The sequence below is a fragment of the Cyanistes caeruleus genome, unplaced genomic scaffold (assembly GCF_971803275.1).
Source record: "Cyanistes caeruleus unplaced genomic scaffold, bCyaCae1.hap1.1 HAP1_SCAFFOLD_11, whole genome shotgun sequence".
Taxonomy (NCBI): Eukaryota; Metazoa; Chordata; class Aves; order Passeriformes; family Paridae; genus Cyanistes; species Cyanistes caeruleus.
Window position 1 is genome coordinate 603,829 of NW_028255883.1, and position 21,765 is coordinate 625,593.

The 21,765-nt window shown below is 53.0% G+C and overlaps 1 protein-coding gene across 1 annotated transcript; it reads left to right on the forward strand.

Annotated features, from left to right (window-relative positions):
- The first annotated feature begins 14,204 nt into the window (after window positions 1-14,204).
- On the forward strand, window positions 14,205-18,233 carry LOC147647292 (serine/threonine-protein kinase pim-1-like). The gene is made up of 6 exons (XM_086872223.1): window positions 14,205-14,321; window positions 15,146-15,512; window positions 16,062-16,642; window positions 16,825-17,050; window positions 17,598-17,732; window positions 18,019-18,233. Exons 1-3 carry the CDS (start codon window positions 14,205-14,207, stop codon window positions 16,568-16,570), a joined length of 993 nt encoding a protein of 330 aa, XP_086728349.1. The 3' UTR covers window positions 16,571-16,642; window positions 16,825-17,050; window positions 17,598-17,732; window positions 18,019-18,233.
- Window positions 18,234-21,765: the final 3,532 nt, after the last annotated feature.

Below are 21,765 nucleotides of genomic sequence, written 5' to 3' on the forward strand. Positions count from 1 at the left end.
GGAATAAACCCTTTTTGGGGGTTAAGAGAACTCTCAAAATACTGGGAACATCCTACAGACACACAGGACACTTTCTGGAAGGCCCCTGAGTATTTATTTTGGATTTGTGGGAGCACTGCCTATACCCACCTCCCAGGGGACTGGGCAGGAAGCTGCACAATAGGGATAATAAAGCCTGCTTTTTTCCTCCTACCTAAGAAATCAGGGTCATACTTGGGAGTCCCCTTGTATGATGACTTAAAAAAAGGCAGTCAAAAGAGGAGACATGTAATGGACCTAGGAAGCAATCAGAAATGGAAGGGGAAGATCTGGACCCCTGAAGAAATAATTAAGACATATGGACCGGCCACGTGGGCCCAGGATGGATCCTGGGGGTATCGTACCCCAGTCTATATGTTAAATCGAATCATCCGTCTCCAGGCAGTATTAGAAGTGGTGTCAAACAGAACTGCCCTTGCTTTAGACCATATTAGCACACAATTGGCACAAACCAGGGCTGTAGTCTATCAGATTCAGCTGGCGGTGGACTACCTATTAGCAGATGAAGGAGGCATTTGTGGAAAGTTTAATTCCTCTGAATGTTGCCTGGAGATAGATGATAAGAGTGAGGTAATCAAAAACATCTCAAAAGAAATACGAAAGATAGCTTATGTGGGCACCCAGGAATGGACTCCTCTGGTGAACTCAGACTGGTGGAATGACCTTTGGTCCTTCAAAAGAGGGTGGTGGAAAAAAATAGTCTTTATTGCTGTCTGTGCATTTGCAAGTTTCTTGTTCCTACCCTGTTTACTCCCCTGCCTAATCAAGACAGTGACTACCACAGCACAAGCAAGCATCCAGATCCCTGAAATAAAAGATAAGAAGCAGGCCAGGATCATGTTAATGGAGACTCAAAGTCAGGATCGAGAGCACAAAACTGCCAGGGAAATATATGAGCAATATTGAGAATTAAGAGATAAATATTCCCAAGAGCCAGAAGTTAATGGTTGATGCGGGCTAGAGCCCGATCAAAATATAAGAGGGGGGATATTGTTAAGAATAATATGTTACAGTTGCTGTTTGTAAACTCCTTACTTACCTTGTACCCCTGTCCCAGGTTTACTTACCTTGTACCCCTGTTGCAAATTGCTGTACCCCATATTTTTGTTCCTTGTTCAGCCAGGCCCTGCCCCCTCTCCCAAGTTGCTGTGCCCTGTGTTTCTTGTTCTGTGTTCAGCCAGGCACTGCCCCCACTGCTCCTAGACTCCCACATGCCAACACCCCTGCCCCAAGTTGCTGTACCGTCCTGAGGAGGAAGATGACATACTGACTTTTATGCAAACGAGAGAGACCAGAGACTTATGGGATGCACCCAGACTGGAAAAAACCCCAAAACAACGAGCCACGCAAAGGGGAAGGAATAGAACCAGCACCATCTAACAAGGAAGACCCAGAGGAGTCCCCTGACTTCTTTCCAGAGGCCGACATAACCTCGAGGAGACTCGACTGGGATGACAGCCTAGACTACGAGCCCTAAAGAAGGAGTCTTCCCGGGGACTCCCGTGAGGAAGGAAGGCCCAGCTCTGCCCTAGTGACAGAGCTGCACGGATCCTCCTCTTCTGCGGTGTGCAGTGGGAGCAGTGGCGGTGTGCGCGACCCCTCGGGCCCCCACCCCAGAGCTGTGCTGCTTAATAAAGGCCTTTTTTAAAGGAACTGGTCTCCTGGCCCGTTTATCACATTACCCTCACTCACAGGCCTGACTGACTTAGATCTCCAAGGCACCCCAGCCCCTCCGAGAGCAACATTTCTGCCACATTTGCCAGGGCACAGCGCTGGTGTGTGCACACAGACACAAAGAGGCAATGCAAGGCAGTTGTGAGAAATTCCCCTGCAGGGCAGGGAAATGCTCCCTGTGGATGCTTTGGCATCTCCCCAGCCGGCGAAGGGCTGAGCCTGGAGGAGTGGGGGGATTGGCCCAGGCTCCGTCGTTGTTCGGGGATGCCCCGAGTGCAGCAAACAGGAGAGTTCCCGGCTCGCAGAGGCCCCACTCCGAGGGAGGTGGCTGGCCCAGGAGAGCTGCAAGGGGCTCCTTTTGGAGCGCTGTTTGTAGGGCCCCAAGAGAGGGACTTCAGGCACAGCAATGTTTCATCCAGGCCGCACTTGGCATCAACAGCTTTCTTTGCAAGGCTGAGAACATGGATGCTGTGCCACGGAGGGAACAGAAACAGTTCCCAGGGCTGCTCCTGAAGCAAGCAGGAGCTGGTTGGCAGCAGCAGTGCCTGGGAGCAGACAGTGTTTCTGATGAGCTGCACAGGAGCTGAGCCCAGGGGCTGTTGGCCAAGGCCCAGGCCCAAGGAGCATTTCTCAGCTGGCACGGCGGCCTGAGAAGGGCAGGGGGAATGCACCAGCACAGGGCCCCATGGAACCAAGGGACATCTGTGACATTTTGGGGCACCATGAAATAAACAAAGCATTGTGACACTGTGGGGCCTCATGGAACAGTGAGACCATTGTGGTCCCCACAGAACAAAGAGGACCATTGGGATACTGTGGGGCCTTGTGAAACCAAGAGGCCTTTGTGACACTGCAGGGCTACACGGAACCAAAGGTCCATTGTGACATTGAGGGGCCTCCTGTAATCAGTGGTCCATGGTGACACTGTGGAGCCAAAGGAGACCTTTGTGACACTGCAAATCCCCAAGGTCCATTGTGACATTTCAGGCCTCATGGAACAGAGGAGTCACGTGACATTGAGGGGCCTGTGGGACCACAGAGACCATTGTGACACTGCAGGGCCACATGGAATCACTGGGACCATTGTGACACTGCAGGGCCTGATGGATCCTGAGGCCATTGTGACAACTCCATGGAATCAAGAGTCCACTGTGACACTGCAGGTCTTCTTATAATCAGCGCTCCACTATGACACTGCTGGATCCCATGGAATCACAGCACCATTATGACACTGCAGGGCCCCATTGAAGTAAGGGTCCGTTGTGACTCTATGGGGCCCCATAAAATCAAGGGAACACAGAACAGGTCTGGCTGCTTTGGCCTCCCAGGGGCCACCTGACTGGTCCAACTGACCTTGACATGTTGAGGGTCTCTTCTCATCTGCTACTTAAACACTGGGAAGGCACTGTGCGTTCCTTCCTGTGGGAAAGAACTGTCCTGCTTCTCAAGGCATCCATGGTCAAAATTTGGATTCCACGTCCAACATTCCCTTGATCCAAAGACTGCTCCCAGACAAATTCTGCCATTACTGACAAGTCGGGCTGGCCTTGGCCTCCTGATGTCCAGCTCTCACCTGCTTTCCGAACCCTAGGCCTCTGTGCTTTCCTTCCTATGGAAAAGATTTGTCCTTCTCAGCCAGGTTCCCATGACCAAAATTGGGATTCCACCTCCAACGTTGCCTGTTGTGAGAGACTGGAGGAGATTTTGGCTGGAAACATTTTGTGTGGGGGCAGGAAGGGGCAGGTCCAGCCTTGCCCAGCCCTGTAACCCCAGCACTGCACTGCCCTGGAACCCCAATCCCCCCAGAGCCTCTATCCCAGCCCAGCACTGTCTGCCAGTCCCTGGCACACCAAAGGCAATGCTCCACACTCACCTCTGGAGCCACCAGCCCAGCTCCTGAGTAACCAAATGATTGGAAATCCCACCTGGGGAAGGGCTCAGGAAGACCAAGGGGTATTTAAGGCTGACCACAAGGCAAGCACACATCTTGACCCTACCTCCTCTTGGGATTTCTCTCTGAACACTGCTGGAATCCAGTTGGTAGCTGTGTGTGTGTTTCTCTGTATCTTCTTTGTCTTTCTCACTTTTTGTGTCTTCTATTTCTGTCCTCTTGCAAATTTGGATTAACTTAAAATTGAATGGGTTTATAGTTTGTGAAGTTGAATGGGCCAAGTTAATGCTTTGAGAAGTGTTTATTGTTGATTGAATGCCGTATGAAACCATTTGTCAAACTTTCGCTGATTTACCAATAAAGACTGTTCTCTGGTTTAGACCTCTTGAAAATCTCTTATCAGTATTTCTCCAGTGCATCCAACTCAGAGGACACAAGCAATTGTAATTCCTTTTAAAGGTCTCCTTGAGAGAGTTGTTTGGGGGATGGGGCTCAGGCCTTGGCTCTCCTGCTTGGCACAGCCCAGACAGGGCTTTCACAGCCCCATTCCACACTCCATTTCCCACCTGGAGCCGCTGGTGCCTCTGAGTTCTGCTTCCCCAGCCCCAGGGACGCTCTCTTTGTCTGCCCATTCCCCCACAGTCTCTGAGCAGGGATGGCCTCAGTGGGGGCTGCTGACATCCTCAGCAACTTGGAGGCTGCTGCTGCTGCTGGCTTTTCCTTCTCCAGAGGCTTGTTCAGCCTTCAGCTCTTCAGGTCAGGAATTCAGTGCCCCAGGGCTCACTCACATTCACAATACCTTAACAAACCAAACCTCTGGAAATAACTTGATTCAAGTTTCCAAATTGGATGGGGATTGCCATGGCACCCAAACCCAGCAGTGGGGTCAGTGCAGTATCCATGGCAACAGCCCCTTGCAATGGCCCAGTGCAGGTTGGGATGATAATCCACCCTCACAGCTGGCCCAGGGCAGCTCTGCAGTGCCCTTCCCCACAGCCTGTCTCCACAGAAACACTCCCAGGGCTCTCTGCACTTCCCTTCCCTGTTCTCTGCCCTGCCTGGGGCCTGGGGACACTTTCTCAGTGCTGTCCCTCAGTGGGACCCATTAAAGGTAAAAGTAACTTTGGATTTGGATTCTGACTTGGACTTCTTGAGCAGTTTCTTTCCCTCCCTCTCAGGGACTGATGTTCAGGGCCTCAGCACAAAGCCCCAAGAGGCTCATTAAAGTCCTGCTGCTGTGTCTGTGCTGCTGAGCTGGGCCAGGCTCTTGGCACAGAGGATGATCCTGAAAACTAGGAAAAGCTTCAAAAGCACATTTCTCTTGCTGAGCAGCTCTTCTCCCAGCCCAGCAGGACTGGGGCACTGCCTGCAGCCACCCTGGGGCACAGCCTAGAGGCACAGAGAGCTTCAATCAGTCAGGGCTGGGAAGGTGCTGAGAAGTGCCTGGGGCACAATCCCTCCCAGCCCTTGACACAGGAAGCTTCTGGCTGCAGGACAATGCAGCTGCAGCTCCTGGAGCCATCTCCTAAAGCTGGAACATGCCAGTGCCTACAGACCCTGTGAGTACAACTCTGAGTATTTGTGGTGTAGGGGAGGTGAATGCCCATGAAGCTCTGACATGCTGAGGCCTTCTGATCAGTCATAGAATATTTCCAAGACGAGGATTTTGATAAAAATGAGGACATTTCCTAAGACTATGTATTCAAATTCCTATAATTGGAGAAAAGCAGGGAGGAGGGGGACAAATAATAAAGGTATTATGAATTTTGACAAGTGCCTGAGACATCCAAACTGTTACTTTTAGTGATCAATAGGCTCATGGGAGATTCCTAATGTGCATTCAGCCACTCTGCCCATGGACAGCACCAGCATCACCTTTGCTGGACCCATCAGCCTTAATCTGAGCTGTCCTTTCTCCAAGCTGCAAACAGAACCAGTCCCCAGCCAGAGCCCTGCAAACAGGCAGCGTTCTGTCAGGCCAAGGAGAGTGCACAGAGATTTGGGATCTGTGGGTGCTGGCAGGGAGAGATCAGACACAGGGAAACACCTGCAGGAGGAAAATCTCCAGGAAGCAGAGAGAAGATCAGGGAATGAGAGTAAACAAAAGCCCAGAAATCCTGTGGCAGAGAGAGTTTAGAGATGTCCATAGGAGCCCCTGCAGTGCAGCCCCTCCCTCTGAACAAGCCCCCTCCCTCCTGTCCCCCCAGCCCAGCCTCTACCCTCAGGGCCGGGATCCCAGGTGTGAAGCCCCTCCTGTGCAGGCAGAGCTGCAGCCCCTCCATGTCCTTCCTAAATTGGGGGCTCAGAACAGGACTCAGCACTCGAGATGAAGCTCAACCAGTGCCAAGCACAGGAAAAGAATCACTGGCCTGGTCCTGCTGGCCACACTGTTCCTGATCCAGGCCAGGAGCCATTGGCCTCCTTGGCCACCTGGGCTCACTGATGGCTCATGCCCAGCCTGCTGTCCATCAGTGCCCCAGGTCCCTTTCTCCCTGCCTGCTGGCCAGACTCTCTGTCCCCAGCCTGGAGCACTGCAGGGGTTGTTGTGGCCAAAGTGCAGGACCCGGCACTTGGACTTGTTAAACCTCACCTTGTTGGGTCTGGCCCCTGGATCCAGCCTGTCCAGGTCCCTGTGCAGAGCTCTCCTACCCTGCAGCACATCAACACTCCCAGCCAACTTGGTGTCACCATGGTTCCATGGGGCCCTAGAGTGTCACAATGGTCTCCAGGATTCCATGAGGCCTCCCAGAGTCACAAAATCCCTTTGGTTCCATGGGGCCCTGCAGTATCCCAGTGGTCCCATCATGACATGAGCCACAATGCTCTGTCCTGCTCTGTCACAATGCTCTGCATGGTTCCACAAGGCCCTGCAGTATCACAGGGGCCTCTTGGTTCCATGAGGCCTCAGAGTGCTGTTGGGAAGGTAGAATTAGAAAGGAATTATAAATATGACTCTTTAGCCCAAAAGGCTAAGGAAGAAATACAAATTAAAGCATGGTTTGAATAATTCAAAGAAACCCGTCTGGTGTGCCGGAACAATTTCTTTCCCCCAATAAAACTAAGCTAAGACCCCTCTTCCCAGCCTTATAAAGAAAGATCTGAAGGACCCTGAGATAACTAAAAATATGCAAAAGCAGTGATTTCTATAGGTCACACACAAATGTTACTGTATTAGTATACTTAGAAAGACTGGTTAGTAAAAGAATGGACTATTCAAATGTATAGGTTATAGAAGTAATTGTAAAGGAGAGCTCGCTCTCTTGTTTCTCTGGCCTCACTCTTTCTATGCTCTTGCCTCGCTCCTTCTGCCCTTCTTTAAGTTTTTTCCCCAGCTCTCTCACTTCTGTTCTGTTCCTCTCTTTCTTAGCTATCTTAAGTCTTGAACTCATGTATTCATATTTTACCCACTTTTGTATTGTTCCCTCTGAGCCTGCTTTGAGCTTCGTCTGCTAGCTCCTAGTAGGCTCTCTCTTTCTCCCCACACCCTGAAATAAACTACTAACATCTAACTCGACTATAGAAGTCTCTGCCGTGTCTCGGATCGTCCACACCCCAAAAGGGTCTCTTACAGAGTGCCACAAGGAATCCCTTGGTGGTGCAGTGCCACAGTGGAGCCCAGGTTACACAAGGTCCCGCAGTGTCACCCTTGGTTCCATGGGGCACTACAATGTCACAGGTGTTCCCTTAGTTCCCTTAGAGTCCCTGCAATGGAACAATGGCCCCTTGATCCCACTGGGGCCCAGGGTCTCACCAGGGTCTCCTTGGTTCCACAGTGGCCCCTTGGTTCCACAAGGCCCAGCAGTGTCACATTGGCCTCTGTGGTTCCATGAGGACCCCGACTGTCACCATGGACTCCTTGTTTCCATGTAGCCCCACGGTGTCCCAATGGCTCTTTGGCTCTTTGGTGCCATGTGGGACACAGTGTCACTGTGGTCCTCTGAGTTCCACCAGGCCCCGCAGTGTCACAGTGGCCCCTTGCTTCCCCAGGGCCCTGCAGGGTCACAATCATCAGAGAATCAACCAGGCTGGAAAAGGCCTTGGAGAGCATCAAGTCCAACCTGTGACCCAACACCACCTTGTCACCCAGACCATGGCACTCAGTGCCACATCCAGACTGTCCTTAAACACTTCCAGGGACGGCCACTCACCCAGCTCCCTGGACAGCTCATTCCAATGCCCAATCATCCTTTCTGTGAAGAATATTTCCTAATGTCCAGCCTAAACATCCCCTGGTGCAGCTTAAGGCTGTGTCCACTTGTGCTGGGACTGTCCCCTGGGTAAAGAGCCTGACCTCCACCTGGCTGCACCCTCCTGTCAGGTTGTTGCAGAGAGTGATGAGGTCTCCCCTGAACCTCCTCTTCTCCAGGATAAACAACCCCAGCTCCCTCAGCCGCTCCTCACAAGATGTGTATTCCAGCAGCCTTGTTGCCCTTCTCTGGACATGCTCCAGCCCTTCCATGTCTTTCCAAAATTGGGGACCCAGAACTGGACACAGCACTCGAGGTGAAGCTCAACCAGTGCCAAGCATAGGGGAAGAATCCCTGGCCTGGTCCTGATGACCACACTGTTCCTGATCCAGGCCAGGTGCCATTGGCCTCCTTGGCCACCTGGGCACACTGATGGCTCATGCCCAGCCTGCTGTCCATCAGTGCCCCAGGTCCCTTTCTCCCTGCCTGCTGGCCAGCCTCTCTGTCCCCAGCCTGGAGCACTGCAGGGGTTGTTGTGGCCAAAGTGCAGGACCCGGCACTTGAACTTGTTAATCCTCACCTTGTTGGGTCTGGCCCCTGGATCCAGCCTGTCCAGGTCCCTGTGCAGAGCTCTCCTACCCTGCAGCACATCAACACTCCCAGCCAACTCAGTGTCACAACGGTTCCATGGGGCCCTAGAGTGTCACAATGGTCTCCAGGATTCCATCAGGCCTCCCATCCATCCATCTTTGGATTATACTGGGAAGGACTGGACTCATACTGGGAGTATCTGAGAGTGACTGGCAACATACCTTGCACATCATCCCCCATACTGGGGGTGACTGGCGCAACTAGGAGCACGCTGGGGGCAAATGGCATCATACTGGGACTGACTGGGTTGATCTTGCCAGAGGCAACTGGGACCATCCTGGGAGTGCTGGCATGTGACAAGAATCATCCTGGAGCTTACTGGGCTCATATTGGTGTTGAAAGGGAGCAACTGGGATCTCTGAACACCACAGGTTCCTTTCCCACTCTCCGAAGAAGGAGCTTCGCAGTATCCATGTGTGAGGTGACCTTCACCTGAACCAGATGCTGTTAGGAGAAAAAGCTGCCTGTGCTGGAAACTCCCACACAACAAGTCAATACCAAGAGAGCATTTTCCTTTCACAACTTCCCTCCTGGAGCCACAGTCCTTTTGGATCACACAGCAGGCAAGAGAACAGCACAAAATATTAGGCTGTGTCCTGTTTTTTGGCTGGACCAGCAAACGGAGGGAGTGCCAGGGTCCACTGCCACAGACTCTCCTCTTGGGGAACAGAACCCCCCCAGGCTCCATCCCAAATGCTGCACACCCTGCTGGCTTAGAAACAAACCCTTTTTTTAAGAAGATGTTGACAGGAGCTCTCCCAAACATATGGCATTTAATGGCAATTTCCTTTCAAAATTACATCCATTCCAAAGGAAGAACAGAAAGCCCACAGCAATCCCAAAGGCACATATGGTACACCTGGGGAAATGCTCGATTTAGGGGCCAAGTGGGTTAAAAAATACCCATAAGAAGCCCCAGAGTCCAGAGTGCAAACTGCAGCAACCACTTACTGGATCATTTTGGCTGTGCTGCACACGTCTGCAGACTGTCTGTCCCCCTGCCAGGACAGAAGGACACCCGTCAGGGGCTGGGCTGGCTGCTGAGAATGCCTCAGGCAGGAGGATCCTCAGGCAATGAGCAGGCACCCAGAGCCGCTCTGACACTGAGGCCTCTGTGCCCCACAGCAACGGGAACACCACAAGGACACGGCAACATTCCTGTGACATCACAGCAGCAGCTCACCCAAAAACCTCCTGGAAGGTTCTCCTGGGTCACCAAGGAGCACAAAGGATCCTCAGAGGGCACAACCTACTGCCCTCCAAAGGATCCAAGAGGAACTCAGAAAATGCAGCAAATGAGGACACCACACAAGGAAATACAACTTTTGGTCACTGATGCTTCTGATTAAAACCAGCAAGGCTTGTTCCCTCTGGGATCTTTGTTCTAGTTCTAAAAACAAACAAGGTTCTCTGCTGTAAATGTACAGAAAGCAGTAACTTGGGGAAAAGAAGGCTGCGAGTGCCAAAGCCTTGTGTGACTTCTTGGACATCCTGTGGCTGAGGGTGTCCAAGGCAATGGACTCACAAGCGGGGTCCCTGCCCTCCCGACTGACAGCTGCCATCTCTCCTTCAGCCCCACACGTGGCTCAAACAACCTCCTGTCAAGGGCCTCCATCCACACATTCCATCACCAGCCAGAGATGCTCATCAACCAGGTCACCCAGCATCCCTGAGGCCACAGCAGGGAGTGCTCCTGGCATCTGGTACAGCACTGTGGCTTTCCTGGGATCCTTCTGGTGTCTGTGGTTGAGAGGAGTGGGGTGGATGGAATCAGGATGGGTCACAGATCAGCAGCCCCACTGCAAGCAGTGCTTTCTCCTGCTGTGTGGGGACCGTGGGGTGACTGATATTGGGACTCCTCTGGCTTTGGTCCTGCAGAGCACACAGTGGGTCAGACACTGGGCTGAGGGAAGGGGTCCCATGGAAACCCAGCACAGGCATTTCTCTTTGGAGAGGGGGTTCTGCAGGGAGAAAGCAGAAGAGACTTTCCTGTCTGCTGAGATTCCCTCTCCTCCTTCAGCAGCCATACCACAATCCATCAGTACCAGAGTTGATAGGATCATTTACATGCCAGGCAACACAAGGCACTCAAAACTGAACCGTGTCAGAGCCCAGCCCTGCCTGCCCATATGGAGGGTGTGGGGGAATGGAATTTCAGCTGGAGTTGACCCACAATGATACTTTGCCACTTGTGGGTTTCTCACAGCCTTAGAAGGAGTTTGAGATCTCTGTCCCCAACACCTGCTCACCCTTCAAGTGCACACACGTGCCTGGGGGCAATTCAGGTTTCCTGGAGTGGTGGCTGCTTCCCTTTGAAACAGGAGCTGTTGCCTTTTCTGGTGTGCTTAACTCCTTTCTAACTATTAGAAAGTGGGAGAGTAAAGGAAATGGCCCTGGTGGAAGGGGACCAGAACCTTGAAAAAGATGAAACGTCTTTTGTCTGAATTACAAATTAAAACTTTTTCATTTAGTCCTTTAGTACTAATCTATTACTACAAACAAAATCATGTTTCTGAGCTGATTGTTGGGATTCAGGGCTTCATTTCTTGTTCTTGATGTTATTATTATTTATTAGTATTACTTTTCATTGTTAAGACTTTTAAATCTTAGACATTAATAACAATGGCTGGATGTCACACTGAAATATGAGTGAAACACACATTGAAAAACAATGACTGAAAGTCTCTTGCTTTTCCCACTGGGATTTAACTGTACACTCAACTCCAAGTTGCCATGGATTGGATTCTAAAGACAGAAAATCCTGTTAATGGTGGGTCTGGTGTGGTTTGGAGCTGGGGAAGGGTCTCATCCCCTCCCAGAGCTGCCCCAAGCCCGCTCTGCTGCCACGTCTGCACTCACAGCCCCTCACGGCTGCCCTGCCCTGGGGACATGGTGGCACCCCCTCCTGCCAGGGCTGAGGCTCCTCATGGCTCCTCACAGCCCCTCACGGCTCCATGGAACTTCTCATGGCCCTGTAGAACCTCTCATAGCCCCTCACAGCCCTTCATTTCCCCTCACAGCCCCTCACGGCCCCTCACAGCCCCAGGCGCGGGGCTCCTCCCAAAGGAGAAGGGGTCGGGCCCTGCTTGTTCTCCTTTTATTTCGGTCCCTTCACAGCGCCGAGTAAAGAAAGGCTGAATGGAGCCTTTCGCCAGCGTTTCCCTCGGGGTTCATTGCGGGCTGAAGCTCTGTGCTGGCGCTGGCCCCAGCACCAACATCCCTGCAGCCCCCAAGGCCTTTGCTGTCCCCCCGTGTCCATTCCCTGTCCCCGAGTCCCGCCCGGCTCTGGCAGCAGCAGCAGCCGCAGCGCAGCGGGCGCAGGCCCGGCCCGGCCGGGGCTCCCGGCCACGAGCAGCAGCAGCGCCGGCCCTTCCCACCTGCTCCTGCCTCGGCTCCCCAGGGCTTTTGCCAGGGCAATTCTGGACTACAGCAACAATCCCCCACAAACAGCCCTCAGGCTTCCTCAGGGCCCGCCTCTGCTGCCCTGAGCCAGCCCTCAGAGGAAGAAAGGATCGGGTTCCAGCGCTGTTTTCAGCTCTGTTTTACTCACCCTGAGGTGACAGCAGGAGGCTGTTGGTGCCTTGGCCTTGCACATTGTAGATCTCGTCTGCTTTTGTTCCTCTTCTGCCTGCCACCTGAATTTTATCTGCAAAACTACAATTGCCTCTTTCAATCAGTGCTACCCACTGTGCTTTTGTGATCAGTAACTCAGGATTTTTTGTCTCAGACATCATGAGTGGCAGATTTTGAAATGCCCTCAAGTCCCTGAGCACTAAGTCGAGGGGAATGAAAGCCACACAGCTGACATTTGCAGTGCTCAAACACAGCCCTGTTGCTGCTGCTGCTGAAATAGAATCAAGTGACAGAGGCCATCACAGAAATTGCCCCTGCAGTGGCAAATAAAATGAAAAAATCCACCAGGAGAAAGAAAAAACAGAACTTGTCACTTAATTATTTTTTCTGAGCAGCAGCAGAAAGTGGAGATGCCCAGAGGTATTTCCAGCTGCTGCTGATCCCAGCTGGAGCCCAGCCTGCTGCCCAGTCCCAGTGGGAACCTGAGCCCAGCCCGGGCAGCTCCCGCAGTGTCGGGAGCTCAGTGCACGCGGGGCAGGCCCAGAGCCCCGGGCACGGCCGCCCATTGCGGGGCAGCGGCACAGACGGAATGTCCTGCGGCCCAAACCTCCTGCTCCTCACACACAGCTCCCATCGTCCTCCCCCTCCTCCTCTCCTGGCATGGCACAAATTCCAGCCCCGAGGAGGCTTCCCAAGAGAGGCCTCAGGCTCCTGTTTCAGCCTGAGTGTCCCTGCAGAGGAACAGGGCACCTTTCAGGCACTTCCACAAGCTCCAGGTTCTCATTTCCTGGGCAATCTGCCATGCAAACAGCCTTGCCAGAAGGGACAAAAGCAAAGGGAATTAACTGGGCATTATTAGGATAAAAATCAACCTTCTTACAGACAAACTTCACCAAGTCATTCCCTGCATTTGTCCTTTTCACATTCTTTCTCTCATCTACTGAGAGGTCCAGCTTATCATGTTCTGGTGCTTATCAACAACTGATTGTGCTCTTGATTTCTCCCAGTGCAGGAGATGTACAATCACCTAAACTGAACACACAAAACAAACTCCCTCTGTCAGCCCATTTTCATGTTCCAGATCACTTTCAAGTTGTCCATGGCGCTATTGGAATGATGAGCTCTCCACTGCTGGCTGCAGGCTCTGGAGATTCTTTCTCCACATTCAGCCAGGCTTGTATTCCCTAACAATTCCTGGCAGCTCATCATGTTTTCTTCGGATAGAAGAGTAACAATGCAAACCGTACCAATGGCACAACTCCCCTGTCCACAAGGAAAAGCAAGAACAAGTTGTCAAGTTCTTCAGATAATTTGTCCTGCTTTGCTGCAAGAGTTGTGCTGCACGCACAGTGTGGGAAGCCAAGAGAAGCTGCAGCTGGGGGCACATCTTGAGACAGGAGCTGCACCTTGTTCTCCAGGACAGGTTTTTGGAAAGAAAAGACAGGACTGTGGAGAAGATTCTGGGAAAATTGAAACAGCTTTTTTTAAGAAATTAAAATAAAATCAAAAGAAATGACCAATATGTTTTTCTCTATTTATTTTTATGTTTCCCTTTTCCATCTTGCACTAGTTCTCCATCCCATTCATTCTAAATGGATCTCACCTCTAAGATCCATCACTTGGCAAGTTTTAGACATTGTAAAATACCATGAGCTACACCCAGTTTGCCTTCCCCTGTTTTTCTTGGAAAGCAATGCTGGAGACACAAGTGCAGTGCTTGGGTCAGGTACAAATTCTGCATTCAGGGAATGTGCTCGGACAGTGTCTGACGCTCAGCAGGGACAAGGCACAGCAGCAGCCAAGGGCATTGCTGTGCCCCTGTGCAGGAATCAAGACTCTGGCTCTTGGCTCAACACGGCAAAGTTCCCGTGTTTGGCCAGGCTCAGGGGCTGCCCGGGGAGCGCGGGGCTCGGCGCGGGGCCGAGCGGGCAACGGACAAACGGCCCCGGGGACAAAGGGCCCCGGTGCTTCAGTTGCAGCGGCAGCAGCGGCAGCAGCAGCAGCAGCGGCGGCGGCAGCAGCGCAAAGAGAAAAAGCGAAAGAAGCGACATTATCGCCCTTCTGTATCTTCTCCTCTCCCTCTCCCACTGTTCCACCCTCTCTCCCGCCGTCCCTCACCCATTCCCGATCTCCTTTTCTCTGTGTTCCCCTCCTCTCCCAGTTCCCCTCTCCCCTTGCCTGCCCGGGACATGCCCCCGGCCCGCACCTGGCCCCGGCCCCGGCGCCGGCCCCGGCGCCGGCCCCGGGCGTCCCGCCTCGCTCTCGCCTCCGCCCGGCTCTGGCCGAGCTGGCGCTGGCGCTTCTGGGCGGGCCTCAGTGCCTGGGGCTGGGGCGGTATCGCCGCCCTTTGGCTCCGCCTGCTCCGAGCCCTGCCCCGGCCCTGGCCCTGGTCCCGGCCCTTGCCCCGGCTCCTCCCGGGGCCCGCGGAGGACACAGGCGGTGCAGCCGTTGCCGCCGCCTCCGCTGCGGCTTCCCCGGCCCGAGCTCCGCCGCTCGGCAGCGCGGCCGCTGGCCCCGAGCCGCCGCTGTCGCGTTCCAAGGAGCGGACGCCTGCGGATGCTCGGCCCGGGGAGGTCGGGGAGCGCTCGGGGGCCGTTCCTGGCCCCGGGCCGAGCGCTGACGGCCGCGTCTCTTCCCCAGGGAAGGCGCAGGAGGCCCTGCAGCAGCGCTACAGGATCGGCTCGCTGCTGGGGCGCGGCGGCTTCGGCAGGGTTTTCTCGGCCACTCGGCTCTCGGATGGCGCACCGGTGAGCAGAGGGGCCAGCGGCGGGCGGAGGAGGAGGAGAGGGCGGAGGAGGAGAAGGGGTCGGCGGAGGAGGATGGGGCTGGACACGGTAGGCGGCGAGCTGAATCCGCTGCTCCCTTTGGCTTGCAGGTGGCCATCAAAAAGGTGCCACGGAACCGCGTCCGGCACTGGGACGATCTGGTGAGTGAGCGGGGCCAGCGGCAGAAGCCGGGGCGTGCCGGGCGGGGATGAGCCGGGGCCCGGCAGGGTGGGAGCCACCAGGACACCTGGAGGGAGAGCGGGCGTGGGGCCAGCGGAGGGCACAGAGCATCCCGGGCTGGCTGAGGGCTCCCCGAGCCCTGGCACGGGCTCAGCCCCACTGACGGCACCGTGCTCCACCCGCAGCCCGACGGCACCAGCGCACCACTGGAGATAGTGCTGCTGGACAAGGTGTCCACAGGCTTCTCCGGTGTGGTGCAGCTGCTGGATTGGTTTGAGCTCCCCAACACCATCGTGATGGTACTGGAGCGCCCAGAGCGGTGTCAGGACCTGCGGCATTTCATTCGGGCACGGAGGTTCCTGTCAGAGGAAGAGGCGCGGGAGCTTTTCCGGCAGGTGCTGGAGGCCGTGCAGCACTGCACCAGCTGCGGGGTCCTGCACAGAGACATAAAACCGGAGAACATCCTGGTTGACCTGGACACCGGGCAGGCAAAGTTAATTGACTTCGGCTGTGGCACCTACCTGCAGGACACAGCCTACACTCAATTTGCAGGTGAGCCCACCCAGGAGTAGGCTCCCGGTCCCGGCATCTCCTGGCCCAACATCTCCTGGCCCAACATCTCATGGCCCAACCAGGGTGTGGCAGCAGGGATTCTCCCAGGACTGGGGCTGGGGCAGCCAGCCTGACAAAATCCCCTGTGCGTGGGGGTAGCAGAGAGGGGGAGCCAGGACCTGTGCACCAGCTGGTTTGGTGTGCAGGTGAGAATGGGCTTGGACTGCTGTGCTTCCCTGCTTTGCCTTGGTACATAATATTTTTTGGGCAATGCCAGCAGGGAGGATGTGGGTATGGTTTTTCCCCAGCACTGGGAGAGGGTTTTTCCTTTGTTTGTCATGGTCGGGCCTTGCCAGGGTTTCTGCTGCCCTCTTCCAGCACCAGTGCCTTCTTTTCCAACCCTGGGTTTGTACACAAGTGCCAGGTGCTGGCGAGAGGGCAGCAGGTCACCCCGTGAGCCACTGGGGCAGCCCCACATGCCCAGGGATGCTGGGGTCAGGCTCTGGGAGCAGCAGCATCCCCCTGATGAGCTCCATCCATATTCCATAGGAACACGATCATACAGACCCCCGGAATGGACCAACTTCAGGTGGTACTATGGCGAGGCAGCAACCGTCTGGACCCTGGGCATCCTGCTGCATGAGATGGTCTGCGGGAAGCACCCTTTCAGGAGGGGCTGGAACATCAGCTGGGCCCAGCTCCCGCTGCCACAACGGCTCTCCCAAGGTGGATCATCATCTCTGGGCACGGGGGGAACACCAGTGTTGGGAGACAGCAGCGGGCTCGTGAGCATCCCGCTCTGGCAGCTGCTGAGGAGGTGGCACATGTCCTGCTCTCCTGCTCTCCTCCAAAACAGAGAATTGATGGGAAAGTTAAGGCCCAGCTGTGAGCACATCCAGCGTGGCCTGGGCACGGGTATAGTGGGGCAAAGCAGACAGGAGCCTTCTCCAACTGACCAGTGGTTTGTGGTTTCTCTCCCCAGATTGCCAAGTTCTGATCAGGCGGTGTTTATCCCTGCACTACTTGGACAGGCCCTCATTAGAAGACCTGTTCTGTGATCCCTGGATGCAGGATATTCATCAGCCATAGAAGAAGGGAGAGAGCCACGGGCACAGTGATGCAGGGACCTGGTAAGTTACAGCTCCACACATACCCTGGCAATCAGAAGCAAAGAAACCCAAACTTCTTTGTCCTGCCTGTGTCACTGCACAGGGCTCATCGAGTGAGAACACGCAGCCCTTGTGCTGGAGCTGAGCTGCTCTGCCCAGCACTGGTGGCCGCCATCTGAGCTGGTTTGCTTGTCCTGGTTCAGTGACAGCCGGGCCCTGGGCAGAACCCTGACAGCCTGGTGTCACCCCAGGGAAGAAGGAGCCCCTGGAGAAGCTGCACCAGGTGGGGCTGCTGCTGCTGCTGCTGGGGACATGGAGGACAACAGCAAGGATGACAACCTCTTCCTCGACCTGGCCAGTGGCAGCTGGCGATGATGGACTTTGATTCTGGCACCTTCTTGAAAGCCAGGCTCCACAGAGAATTTTCAGGTAAGTCCAGACCCAGGGGGATGCTCCCAGATTTGTGCATTGGCCGGGAACCAAAGGTTTCCCCTTTGCTGGGGTGGATGCAACTGATTCTTCAGTGGCTGCCCAGCTGGTTTTTGGCAGGGCTGGGGGTGTGGGCTGGGGTGGTTACGAAATGGGAGTGGGCTCCTGGTCCTGCCAACAGCCCCCAGCACCCACCGTGCCCCAGGCTGGGGCTGGGGCAGCCAGCCCAACACAAACAAACCCCCATGGCAGGAGCACAGGTGGGACTCCAGAACCTGAGCACGGCTGCTTTGCTGTGCAGGCAAGGAAGGGCTTGGGCTGCTCCACTCCCCTGCTTTGCTTTGGGATCACCGTGATTTTGGGGGACAGTGCAGGGGGGAAGGGAGAAAGCATGGGCTTCCCTCACCCGTGGGTGGGTTTTTCCCTAGAATGTAGGGGTTGTGCCTTCCTCAAACTCCTGACAGACATAAGATTTTTTACCATTTTTCTTCTTTCCCCTATTTGTCTGTAACCTATTTTCATTAATTTATTGTTTGTTTTTCTAAAGGAAGAATTCTAGGTGGGGTCCAGTCTGGATCGGGAAGTGCTTGGGACCAGCTGTGGTGTGGATGGGCCGTGCCCTTGGAGAAGGCTGAGGACATCGTTTGGGACCAGCTTTTCTTCTGGCAGCAGATGGTGTGAGGTGGGTCCTCATCTCCTTGGCATGGGTGGGACAAGAGCTTTTGGGAGATGGCAGCGGGCACAGGAGCATCCCGCTCTGGGCAGCTGCTGAGGGGCTGGATCTGCCGTGGCTGGCTGCAGGCTGGGCACATGTCCTGCCCTCCTGCTCTGCTCCCAAAGGCAGCAGTGATGGGCAGCTTTGGGCTCAGCGCTGAGCACGGCCAGCATGGCCTGGGCACTGTGGGTGGCTGGGACAAGGGGACAGGAGCCTTGAGCTGACGGGCGGTTTCTGGTTTCTCTCCTTGCAGCCGGGCTCTGCGGATGCTGAGGCTGCTCTGGGCTCTGCCAGGGCTCTGCTGGGCTCAGCACCGGGCCGGGATCAGCCAAAGAAGAAACGGTGTGACCTCCAGCAGAGACTTGAGCATTTTGGCAATGCAGCTCAAGTCTGCAGAGTGTCCACCTCCAAAGGAAAACATGACACCCCCCCCAAAATTAAACTTGTTCCATAACTTCTGAAATGAAATCAATCTGGGATGACCCCAAATGTCATTTTTCAACTTTCTCAAGCTGTAGCTCATCCCTTCTCTGAACAGTTCTCTCCCCCACCTGCCTTTTACTTCACAACTGCTCCCTCCTTTCCCCCAGTGATTTCCCAGCCCATCACAATCTCCATCACACTGCAGCCTTCCTTGATGCCCCTCACCACGAGGAAGGCCAAGCCCCAGGCTCAGGGACTCATCCTGTCACTGACTGAAGAGCAGCAATGTCTGTCGCTGCCAGGGGCTCTTGGATGTCTCTGAATTCATGGACAGAAAGGTCTGTCTGTGCCAGGGGCTCTTGGATGTCTCTGAATCCATGGACAGAAGGGTCTGTCAGTGCCAGGGGCTCTTGGATGTCTCTGTATCCATGGACAGAAGGTCTGTCCTTGCAAAGGTTTCCATAATATCTTTGTACCCATGAGTATGGAATGAACACAGAGGGTGAAAGTGTCAGTCACGTTGTTTGCACACTCCTTCCTTTCCATACAAGACACATCCATGCACACCCCCATGTATAGATATATTAAAAGGATAGGGATGGATAGAGATTTCCCACAGAGCTCTAACTTTGGCATAACTCACCTTGTAAGCCATGGCCAGGGGATTTTTTTCCCCAGCTCTGTGTGAATAGGTGTCCAGGAACTGAAGGGAACAGCATTTAGAAGCAGTTTCAGGATTTCTAGGCAGGAAAGGGAGCTGACAATCATCCACATAACTCACCATATTCGTCGGGATGGGCTGCTGGTTCTTTAGGAATATGGCACAATGGAGACACAAGACTTGGGATAATCCCAGCTCTCTGTGGATCTGTGCAAAGGTGGAGCAGCAGAAACACCTTGTGTCTTCTTTGGGGACACAAGGTCCAAGGAGCTGGGCTGGTGGCAAAGCGTGACCTGGGCTGGTGGCAGGTGAAGTCCCATTTCATGACATCCTGGAGTGGCACAGGACAAAGCTGCAAGCACCCACAGCCCCACTGAGGAAGTCCTTGGAGTGCTGCACATCCCATAGGAAAAGCTGCATTCACTCAGTCCATTGGGATTTATCATTTCCATTTGCAACGCTTTAGGTCCAAGTTTCAAACTGCAAAATTTTGACACTCAAGACACAGTCATGAAGAACATGTATTTCCTATTCCTTTAACTGCAGTGTAAAATATCTTAATATTGGAAAACATCCATCAAATCTGTAAAGGAAGGCAGCTAATGGATCCTTTCCACTAGCACGTGTAAAAACTAAGGAACTAAAATCAAAGCTGAGTTCTCTTTTTCAAAGGATCAGTTACTTCTTTCTTACTCCAGAGTTATAGAAGATTTTTCACTACACATTTGCGAGTAATTTTTATCTTTCATGTTTTTTTCGTGTTTGTTTGTTTGTTTGTTTGTTTTTCTACAGAAAACATGTCCTGGAAAAGGCATGCCCTTTGCTCTGGCTTCCCGTGTGGAGCAGCTCCCTTCGCGCTGGCTGAGCTGCTCAGGCAGAGCCCGGCAGCTCCCCGCCCTGCAGGGCTGAGGCTTTTCCCCGTTGCTGGGCACAGACTGATGGAGCAGCAGTGCTGAACACGGGCACACGCAGAGGGAGCAGAGCAGCTGCCTTTGTCCACCTGGAGCTCCAAGGCCAAACTCTGAGCAGGCACGGCTGGAAGAGACTCGCAGGCTCCCTGTTGGCTCTGCTGCCCCACTTGTGCCCGGCCCAGCTCTGTGTGAGGCAGAGGGAGAACAAGGGGCAGCTCCCTCCCAGCCCCAGCCCAGGGACCCCTCCAGCCCCAGGCCTTGGGCCACTGTCAGCACCTGCTGCTCCAGCCACGGCTTCTGCTGGCACTGCCAGCAACAACCAAACTGGGGCTGGTCCCGAGGGAGCAGCAGCAATGCCTGGATCTGATCCCTCAGTCTGGGGCAGCCCCCTGGGGGAACAGAGGACGCAGCAAGAGGGACAAAACCAGGCAGGGTCAGAGACTGGGAAGAGCCAGAGCTGGGAGCAGGAGCAGCTGCTTCATTGCACTCTTGGAGAAAGCTCTTGGCTGCGTCAAAGCGCTGAAAGGTGTGAAAGGCAGAGAGGAGGCCACACCAAACAATGCTCCTGTTTTCACACCCTTCTGTAATAAATGGCAATGATTCGTGCTAACTAAATTGTAACTGTTTGGAAAGTTATTATTAGGAGCAATCAAGGGAATTAGTGTTACAAGGCAGATGTACCCCCCTACAGATGTTACATGTTAAAATTAAGGTAGATGATGTAATTTTGAGATAAGAAATGTCCTAAGACAAAATCGACCTTGAGATGGATAAACTTGGTATGACTTTAGGCATGAGGCCTGAAAATTATAAAAGATAAGACTAATTAGTGGAGCGCAATGCTCACTTACATAACACTAGGCTTAGTACGCACGTGCAACCTGTGAGGTTATCCAGAGGACAATGAGGATGAGTGTAAGCCTTCAAGCAAAAGACCACCAAAAGAAGACTGAAGACCCCCTAGCAGCAAGTGAAGCATGGACCATAGAAGAATAGTAATTTAAAAATTGGAAGTAGGGGGAAACTTGCAGGAAACATGAATGAATATGTAGAAGCGTACAGTATATAAGTTTAGTTTGAATTGCTTTTTTTGTACATGAGGTAGGGTGAGAAGCCCTCCCCATACTCCGGTCAGTTTTACTTATGCTTTAATCATACTTAATTACTGACAAACTATATATATATATATATATATATATATATATACATACATATATATACATATATATATAAACATATATATATATATGTGTGTATATATATATATATATATATACCTGAATATATTTACTAAATTGTACTCTTTCACTAAATTGTATTGCTTTTATACCAAAACTGTATTCAATGCACTAAATTCTATCCATTTTTTCTTTATTATTAAATTACTATTAACTCAATAGACCTAGTTGTCAAAATTCTAATTTCATTTAGAACACTAACAGAAATGAGCTACCAACAGAGCTTGTTTTGATCTACATCAAACTTTGAGAAATGTCCCTCCTCCTGACAGTGACTCCTCTGCAGCTGCTCTGGGAGATCTCCTGGGCCCAGCCCAGTAAAGGAGATTTCACTGGAGCTGAGGTGCTCGAGGGGGCCCATTTCAATGCTCTGCTGAAGCCCAAGGACATTGTGTTTCCCCAAGGAGCAGTGTTCCTTTCTGGCACTCGCTGGCCCATGAGGGACAGGATTCACTTGCTGCTCCTGGGTGAGTTACAGCCACAGCGAGAGGGAGGAGCCCACCCATGGCTGCTGCTGCGTCCAGACGTTGGGTGAGATAAAACTGTTCAAATGAAATTAGAATTTGGACAACTTGGTCTCTTGAGTTAATAACAGTTTAATTAAAAATGAATACAATTTAGTAAACTGAATAATAATTGGTATAAAAGACTACAATTTAGTAAAAGAATACAATTTAATAAAAAAATGCAATTTATAGATGTAATTTGCAAGTAATTCTGTATGATTAAATCATAAGCAAAACTGACCGGGGTACGGAGGGGGCTTC